At 38.6% G+C, this 9,668-nt stretch overlaps 1 protein-coding gene across 3 annotated transcripts; it reads left to right on the top strand.

Moving 5' to 3' along the window:
* The first annotated feature begins 6,659 nt into the window (after positions 1–6,659).
* Positions 6,660–9,303, top strand: LOC116195015 (DAZ-associated protein 1-like). 3 transcript variants are annotated; one of them, XM_031524148.1, is made up of 3 exons: positions 6,660–7,035; positions 7,355–8,263; positions 9,150–9,303. In XM_031524148.1, exons 1-2 carry the CDS (start codon positions 6,811–6,813, stop codon positions 8,234–8,236), a joined length of 1,107 nt encoding a protein of 368 aa, XP_031380008.1. In that variant the 5' UTR covers positions 6,660–6,810; the 3' UTR covers positions 8,237–8,263; positions 9,150–9,303. The 3 variants fall into 3 exon arrangements, with proteins under 3 accessions (XP_031380008.1, XP_031379935.1, XP_031379864.1); XM_031524075.1 differs by lacking the exon at positions 9,150–9,303 and adding an exon at positions 8,379–8,581; XM_031524004.1 differs by lacking the exon at positions 9,150–9,303 and having other exon boundaries at positions 7,355–8,581.
* Positions 9,304–9,668: the final 365 nt, after the last annotated feature.

Genomic DNA, 9,668 nt, shown 5'->3' with positions numbered 1-9,668 from the left:
GTGGTGAAACTCTTCATCTAGTATGTATCTCATTTGTCCCCATTACTTGAGGCTGTGGGTCATTAATCGGAAATGAAGGAATTTTTGGTAGTGAATTTAAAATAATATATATTGCACCATATAGTCTAACGTTGATAGATATTTTTATATTTATTTCAATGTCGATTTTTTGCATGAGGTATTCCAACGTTGCTAATTTAATGTCACCATCTAGCCCTAAGGGATAATTGGTGAAACAAAAATAGCAATATTGAAATACCTTAGGTAAAAAAATAACGTTGAAATAGATTCAAGAATATCTGTCAACATTAGATTATATGGCACAATAAATCCTTTAAAATATATGAATTCAATTGATGAATCGGGCCTGTCAAGTCATATCAAGTCAAGTGGGATGAGGGCACTAAGATATTATTATTATTGGACCAATATTGTCTCCCAAGTTGAGTAGATTGAAATCAAACATCAATAGGACATTTCACACGAACAAATATAGTTGGAAAATCCCCTAATATAGACGTTAGGTTGAAGCAAAATCTTTATTAGACATAAATTCATAGCAAAGAGTCGGGGTGTTGAGGGTTGAGGGGACACAACTTTAAATAGTCATCATTAATACATAGCATAAAAGCCTCAACACGTATATGGTGTAGATTCGCCTAATAAATGTCAAATATATATGGAGGCGTGGAACCAAATTAAGAACCCCAACTTCTTTCTTCGCATTGATTAATTTATCATATGTGTATGTATATATGTATACGTGATATGTAACGTATGTATGTAAGTGTGCATCATGCATGGGAGCATAAGATGGACACGAAGACTTGTAGTTCCTCAATTAATGCATATATTTACTAAGAAAGGAACGGACATGTTATGTATCCAAAGGGGGTTGGTATGATGGCCTTAATTGAGGAGGCTTTTCTTGGTGCCACAGTGGTACTATCGCCATGGACCCTCGAGACAAACGTTACCTCTACCGTAATTTTACTTTCATTTGTTTAGTAAGAGTGAAAGGAGTTTATACTAACGACAGGATAAAATATTCGGATCTCAATTCACACAATGAGCACGGTTGATGAGTTTTAGACTCGTACTGACCTCGGTTCTCATTTTTCCAATATAGATCTTTACTAATTCAAAAGCGTGGTCCATTCTTCCCCATGTTGTGCCTTTGAATAAAGAGAAACCAACAACAACTTTTTCATTTTAAATTTTAAAATTTGTACAGCACTAACCTTCTTCTTGTATATACCAGGACGTAATATCAATATATTTTTTATAAGACCATAATATTCACGTATGACAGACATTTCTGCTACTGACAAAATGCAATCTATAAGAAAACTGATGATCTAATAAATCTTCGTTGATTATTCATGTCAGTAAAGACATGGTTTCACAAGGTTTTGTTAGATATCAAGTTAAGAGAATGGTTTTTCTAATCTATACTTCGTAGGATAATATCCCAAAAAACAAATTTATCGAATTTACATTTGGATTTATCAAAATTCACCTGTTAAAATACGAATAGTCGGGTCATTTCATCGAAAAAAAAGAATAGTCACAGCGTTTTCAACTCTCAACATAGTATATATATTTGTAATATATACGTAACGGCACATGTCCTACGTCACGAGGGCATCAGCTAGAAAAATCCTCGTGTCGAGTTAAAAGGTAAGGAGCTTGAATTCCCCAAGTCATCTTGTCCTCCTTTTTGTCGCTTATTAACTGACTTTCCCTTTTGCAGGATTACAATTACACCCGTGTAAAACATGGGGGAAAAAGAACACGAGACGGGTAAAGAATTTAAAGATCGGAAAAAAGAAAATGAGAGATAAAAGGATTAACGGCAGTGTCGCTTGCCCTCGACCACAAATTAAGATGTTCTGAGTTTAATTATCATTAACGAGGAATCTCTTGTCCTTTTAATTTCTCTTGTTTTACTTCGCAATGGATCCACGGGGTCTCCGTTGGGATCCAAAATGCGGGGAAACGAAAATGGGTGCAGGGAGTGACCGTGGTACTGGCTGCAGAGTGTCCCTCCCCCAACACAAAAACAAAACAGAAAAACAAAACAAAAAAACGAAAATATCAGAGCGTGGGTGGGGGCCCACCAATTGTGTGGGGGAAAAGGCCTTCAATGATTAAAGGGAGGAGTGGGCCAGTGAGGGCCCAGAGCGAAGGCTGTCGGCGAAGAGGAAGCGAACCCTAACCTCGCTTGCTTCAGGCCCAACATTGGCTTCTTCTGCTGGCTGGCACCCTGCAACGTGCGTACTCTGTCACACGATCAATGCGCACCAACTGTCTGTTAGATCGGATAAAAGATTGAGAGCCCCTACGACGACACGTCGATTTCCATGGAAAACCCTTTATCAATTTTGTATAAAAGTCATCAGTAAATTCGGGTGCATAAGGAATTTCTTTTTCAGATGCAACAGTTTCGTAAACTTATTTAATATTTAAGCACGGGTTAATCGTCTGTACCGTGAATTTGGCTCCGCGAAAGGATAATATCATGTACTGATCTTAAAACGATGCCCGTCGAACTGTTCTAGAAAATTAATGTACATTTTATGAATTATGAGATTCCTGGTGCGTGTTCTCATCAATCAATTTTTTTTTTCGGTGATAGAGGGGGGCAAAAGCCCCGTACAAGCATCAATCAAAACTTTAATAGCATGTAAGTTCGTTCCGAACGAGTGGCCCAAACCATGAAGGCAATACAACTTGAGGCCGGACCCACAGATGATGTTTTCAAAATTTCTTTTCTTTTCTTTTCTTTTTAATATGTAATTTAAAAACTCGAGATTGACAATAAGAGTCCATAAACATACAATATTAAAAACATGAGCAATATATCAAATGGCGCCATGTAGAGCAAAGTAAGTTTATGGATAGGTAATTTTTCGAGTCAATCATTAATAAGGACTTGACAAATGAAATCATATTGTATTGACACCTCATAGTTATAGGGATCTGCATTTAAGGAAGGTTGTAATTGACAGACATATACATTCATTTTTCTTAATAAATTCATTCATCTTCTAATTTGATAGACAGCAGTTATGATAACATTGTCGCCCTCCGCTACGCTATGTTCGGCTCTCGTATTCAACCGCGAAAATGTCAAACGAACTGAACATCGAAATAAGCCATGACCCCGTTAGCATAGCACCACCAGAGGCCCAATACAGTTCACAAAAGTTGGAGATGGCCTCCGGCTCAAGCCAAAGAGCCCCCGTAGCATATGTTTTAGGGGATTCGAACTCGAGATCTGGGGTCTTCAAACTACATAGGAGTGAAACACATACACACTCCTTTATATATATGTACATAGTGGTCCTTTTTTCTTTAGGAAAATTAGCTTCATTTGGAAAACGACACTTTCAAGTTGAGGAAGAGGAATAGTTTGTGGCATTGGATCAAATTAAGGAATTGTAGTGTTTGGACGGTATTTTTTTTTTAATAACAATTATTTCGAGAAGACATGCTTCACGAAACCTGCAATACAAAGAATTGGATGAAAAGATTTTTGACATGCAAATCCGTTTTTCAGAAATTTTTTTTCAGATACTATTTTAACAATATCTTCTACTAAATTTTGTAGCTTTTGTTATTAATATTGATCATTAACTCTAACAGTTCTAACACGTATGTATATCTGGGCCTTCCATCATGTTATTATTATAGAGGTCCTGGAATATGGGTGTCCGATCCTTATGGACTAATTGGAAAGGTACAGCCTGTAAATTGGGCATGGGGTGTAGAAGGTTCTCAGAAAGAATCCCATGTTGCAAGTTGCAACGTTATACTCATTAGAATTGATGATTTCATCCCATTTAAGGATTGGACTTAATAATGGAAAAATACCATATAATGATATATCACATGATCCTAGATTTATTTTCAATTTTCACGAACTAGTATTATTCTCAGCTCAACCTTAAATGCAGCTCTAACACCTTCCCGTCGATGTTGCAACTGCCCTACCTTCGGCGAAACGTCAAAGCACCTAGCTCATTCAACCTTGTGCTGAAAAAGCCAGATTTGGCCCTTATGCAACCAAATCTGGCCTTGAAAAGGCCATGCTCGCGAGTATTTGAGGCTTCCAAAGCCTCGACTCAATGCGACCTTGGTGCTCACGAGCCCTGCGTTGTGCTCAACTATGGGTCGCAAACCAGCCAAAGGATCAAGAGCCTTAGGCTAGGCAAAAGTGGGACTTGGATTTGGAACCCTAAGTTAGATAGAGAGAGAGAGAGAGAGAACTTCTCTGTATCCTCTCTAACCCAAGGCCCCCAAGCTTTAGGTTCACCTAAAGCAGGTCTCCCGACCCCAGGGCTAGGTTAGCCCGAGGCCACTGAACCCAACCTAGGGTCCATGCCTTGGGCGATGGCTCTTTGGAGCTAGTCGCTCTAGATATTATATCAATTTTTAATATAAATTAATATTATAATATTGGCAAATCTGACACACAAGGCCACATGCCAATAAGCAGATATAATTAATTGAGATAAAATTTTAGTTACCTCTAGGTGCTTTTACCGGGTTCAAGTGAAATCATTGAACGGAACTGATCACGTACCAATTCTCGTACAAGAATGTCCACGAACGGTACCGACGATGGATTGTCACTACGTAATTGAGCGGGAACCAATCTCGATTCATAACACAAGAACTTACACTATCTCTAATGGGAGCACAACACTCTTCAAAATTTTCTCCAATTCACTCACGTTCACTCTCTTGCACTTACTCAGTGCATTGCAGCATACATACACACCCCATACATGCATGGGCACATGTATATATCAGTCTTATGTTCAATACCCAAGTAACCGAGAATCGACTAGTGGTCAATTCCATATTTATCGCACAAAAGAGAGTCGAGTTCCAAACTCGTGTTGGATCGGGTCGGGTTCATCACGGGTAAGGATGGCACTAGGTTTATGTAAACATGTATTTCACCTGAGCCGAATCCTTATAGGTGAATAACGAGTTTTATCATTTGGGTTATGAGAAGAGTTTAAGGATTTGAGGTCAAAACCTGTAGGGTTTAGGAATGGTTAAGGGTTTTTATCTAAAAACCCGTCCCAAATCCATTAATCATAAATTTATTAAATTACCCTCGTATTACTCACATTTTTAAAACAACATTCGTTATGTTCCCTTTTTTCCATTTATTTTAATTTTAATTTCTAGTATTTGTATACTTGTTTAGTGTTATGAATTTGAAAGTATTGTATACTTGTTTAGTGTTATAAGTTCATAACATGTTTAAGAAAAATGAATCACAACACTTATAAGTTCAAAATGTGTTCAAAAATAATAATAGTGTATTTGGTTTTTGAGTTGAAATTTTAACTCAACTCAATTCAATTTTAGGGAATAAGAAAAGACAAAAAATAATTATTATAAATATTGAAAAAAAAAATATATATATATATATATGTAAGTATATGTGAAATTTATTATTAAAAATTGATTTGAAAAGTTATTAGAAAAAAATATGAGTGAAATACTATTATTAAAAAAAAGAAAAAAGAAAAAATAGTAATAATTGTAATGATAAATCTGTGGAAGAATATAGTTGATTGTAATTTTGAACTTATAAGTGTTGTGATTCGTTTTTCCCAAACATGTTATAAACTTACAAGTGTTGCGATTTATTTTCTTTTGTACAATTATTTGTCTGAATTTATATTTGTATTTGAATACTTTTACTATATTAAATCATTTCCTATAAATTAGATGTTATGATAAATTCATACAAAATTTTCTCACATACTTATTATTGGGCAAAAAAAGGGTTGTTAGTGGGTATCCGTTAAATTAGTAGGAAAGGTTTGAGAATTTTCCTTTAAACTCTTAACGGGTTTGGGAAAGGTTTAAGATTGACTTTTCTTAACGGGTATGGGTATAAAATGGATAGAGCCATCCCAAATCCTCTTCAGTACCAAAAAAGGATTCCCAATGGGTATCCGTTAAATTAGTAGGAAGGATTTGAGAATTTTCCTTTAAATTCTTAACGGGTTTGGGAAAAGTTTAAGATTTACTTTTCTTAACGGGTATGGGTATAAAATGGATAGAGCCATCCCAAATCCTCTTCAGTACCAAAAAAGGATTCCCAATGGGTATCCGTTAAATTAGTAGGAAGGATTTGAGAATTTTCCTTTAAATTCTTAACGGGTTTGGGAAAAGTTTAAGATTTACTTTTCTTAATGGGTATGGGTATAGAATGGATAGAGCCATCCCAAACCCTCCTCAGTACCATCCCTAATCACAGGCGGACCGAATGTCATTCATATAATATCAGAGGTATTTGAATTTTCTTACAAACCGTGCTATTTGATTTTATGTTTATTTGGAAATCCAAGTAAAAATAATAATTTGGATCAACATCTCAATGTTGATTCAGCTAATTTCTTTTTTTTTTTGTCAATTTTAATCCCCTCAATTAGACAATTACTAACTCGTGAGCCAAACTCCATGCAAATGAAAAACTCAAGTGAATATATATATCATACAAACGACGTCGTATCCCAACATATGCTATGAGATAAAAATATGAGACCCGACCCGGACCGCATCAGTGTGGCGGATCCGACAAGAACGGGTTACAGAAGCCTTTGACTTGACTTTTGAAGGGGTCAAACTGTCAGCGCAGATTCGCTCGGTATCGTCTTCCCTGCTAAACCCTGAGGAAACTGTTCTAGGGTTTTGCTCTGCTCTTGAGAGGTGTCGAATTAGGTCTCCTGCGCTCTTTAGTCCAACCGATCACTCGTTTCCTCCGGCGTTCTGGGCGCCATGGAATCCGAAGAGGCCAAGATCTTCGTGGCAGGCCTCCCCAGGGAGGTCGAGGAGGACGCGCTGGCGCAGCATTTCAGCAAATACGGTGCCGTTCTTCGCGCCTTCGTCATCAGGGACAGGATCACCAGGAACTCCCGGGGGCATGGATTTGTCTGGTTCTCTGACCCGTCTTCGGCTAACAAAGCCATAGACGATAACGAGCACACCATTCTGGGAAAGACGGTAGGTCGACTTCTGCCGAAAGTTTCGATATTTTCGGAGTAAAATAAAATGTAGCTGTTCGATGGTTATTGCAGACAAATTTACGTAGTTTAGGTTTAGTTTGCCATTTCATTGTGTTAATTTCCCTGTAATTGCTCGACAAGGAAGGTATGAACAAGAATGGTTCTTGTCTTGGGTAAATCTATGGGGACCGAGTAAAATCGTTGTATCTAAATTGAGGGCCGCTCAGTCTTCCTTGATACGAAGTTCGGGTTTATGTGCCTATGTTTGATCTTTTCTCGCATCTTCAAGTTTTGAACTTTCTTAGTTAAATGTTCAGGTGATTGTCAAGAGGCCAACGCCGCATGTTCAGGTGATAGTCAAGAGGCCAACGCCGCGAACAGATCACACCCCAATTCCACAAGATCCACCAGTTGACCAACAAGTTAATGGGTTTGGAGCGAATGGTGGTGATAATGGCGTCGATTTCAGGACCAGAAAGATCTTTGTTGGGGGCTTACCAGCTAGTCTGACTCGGGACGAGTTCAAGAGATTCTTCGAGAGGTTCGGTGAAACTACTGATGTTGTGATTATGCAAGACAATGTGACCCGAAAGCCAAGGGGTTTTGGGTTTGTCACCTTTGAATCGGAGAATTCCGTCAAGGAAGTTATGCAGAAGAACTACTATAATCTCAATGGCAGGTATGTGGAGGTCAAGAGGGCGGTGCCAAAAAAACTGAATGAGTATGTAAACGGCAGTTGTTACTCCAATGGTCATGTGGGAACTGGACCTGAAAGCAGTCAAACTCCAGGCAGTTATTTCCCTTATTATCCTGCATACGGTCCCCTTCCAAGTTATGGCGTCTTCTCAGGATATAGCAAACCTGGTTTTGTTCCTTATGTGATGTGCAATTATTGGGGCCCATATTCGGTTATTCCGAGGAACCCCTCCTATGTCCCGGCACCTGTCTATGTGAATGGTTTTGTTGGGAGCTCAGGTGTGGGAAATGGTTTTGTTGGGAGCTCGGGTGTGGGAATTCACAATCAAAACGGGTCTGAGATGACGGGAGTTCATAACCAAGTGGACTTGGTTGACAGAAAAGGAATTGAGGCTCAGATCAGGGAGATGAAGATTGAAGACAGCTCGCCTCGAATAGGGGATGTGAAGCTTGATGGTGATTCATCAGGTTGGAAGGGTGGCAAAGATGGTTCTTCCTGTTGACAGGTCCCTGGAGCTTTGTCAAAAAGAGTACGTTTCTCTGTACATAAGATGGTTGCAGTCGTTGCAAGTCTGACCATTACATTTGCATTGTTAACTCATTGATCCCGGGCTTAACCATTTGATCCCGTTTTCACTAATGCAGAAATGAATTGGCTGCTTCTCAAAGTTGACATTCTTGACTACATTTCGTATTCTAACTTTCATTTGCTGCCCATGTAATTCATTGGATGGCCTGTTTGACGGCACCACTTTGGTGTTCCGGAGTGGAAAATTTAAGGTTGTCGTGATGACGATGATGAACACAGAGTATGTTAAGAATTTATTAAATTTAGTCGTTGATGAACATAGGTTATGTTAAGTTTAATAATTATCGTTCTGTGCAATGGGCTGGACGAGATACTGACAGCAATGGGCTTTTATTCAACTTCTCCTTAAAAGCCCAATGCTGAGAAGGAAATGGGTTTTTTCCGAGGCAAAGTCTGTGAATACGTATTCGACCTGTCTAGCCGTGTCCTCGCCTGAACTATCGGAACCTATCGTAAAACCAATGTAAGGTGTAAATTGTGAAGTTCTGGTGTTTGTTCAAGTCGGGTTTCGAGAGTTTCAAGTAAGCCCTCTGCTGCATTTGCACAACGATAAATTTCCCGTCTTCTGCCTTTGGTTCCGGATTTTGGTTGGTCCAGTTTCTCTGAAGACCCACACAGGAAATCCCCCACTAAACTTCTTCCCGTGATCTCTGTTTTGGGCCTACTTGAAATGTGAAGCCGAAAGCCAGAAATGCTGTCCCCAACTAAAATTGCCAACTATATAACTATTGACACATACATATACATATATATACATATATATTAGGTAAATATGTATAAATGCTGTTCAATGTAATAAATTTTTGTATGCATGTGGATTGTGGCAGACAAATTGGGGAGGCAATGAATTTAAACGGGGAAAGCAAGAGACTGGTTAGTCTTCAAATGCCCAATTGTCCTGTAGCTGTCACAAGGGGGAGCCTACTTTGGTCCTACACCACCCTGCCTTCTTCATATTAATATCTGTTCTCCATTTCAACAGGAATATATAATATTATATATTTTGTAATAATTTTTTGTGTATACTTTTCACGCTGATTTTGCATCCACCTGAAAAATGTCTTTCCAATCATTCACTACATCCTGCAGTAGCTACAAACCCGACTTAGGGATGGACCGGCCGTCCCTTATGAAACAGTCGAAATGCACGACCTGATACATCCGATCCGCCGGTGCTTGTGAATGGATCAGTGAGGATGAGTTCCAATGAGTCTTGCCTTGTTAAGTCACATTTTGAAAGTTTCCATTTCTCTTTGTTCCAAGAATGTTGATGCCAGGAGTGCCTGAAAAATACATGGGATCATTAAATCAAATATTTGTCCGCGTATGGGGTGTTATTAGTCAAA

This window comes from Punica granatum, chromosome 1 (assembly GCF_007655135.1).
Source record: "Punica granatum isolate Tunisia-2019 chromosome 1, ASM765513v2, whole genome shotgun sequence".
In the NCBI taxonomy this organism is placed as follows: domain Eukaryota; kingdom Viridiplantae; phylum Streptophyta; class Magnoliopsida; order Myrtales; family Lythraceae; genus Punica; species Punica granatum.
The sequence above is the reverse complement of the archived record's forward strand: the minus strand, read 5'-3'. Positions and strand labels throughout refer to the sequence as shown.

Coding starts and splice junctions, on each gene's coding strand:
- LOC116195015 (XM_031524148.1), top strand. CDS start 6,811: ATGGAATCCGAAGAGGCCAAGATCTTCGTGGCAGGCCTCCCCAGGGAG. Junction 7,036..7,354: donor ACACCATTCTGGGAAAGACG/GTAGGTCGACTT, acceptor TTAAATGTTCAG/GTGATTGTCAAGAGGCCAAC.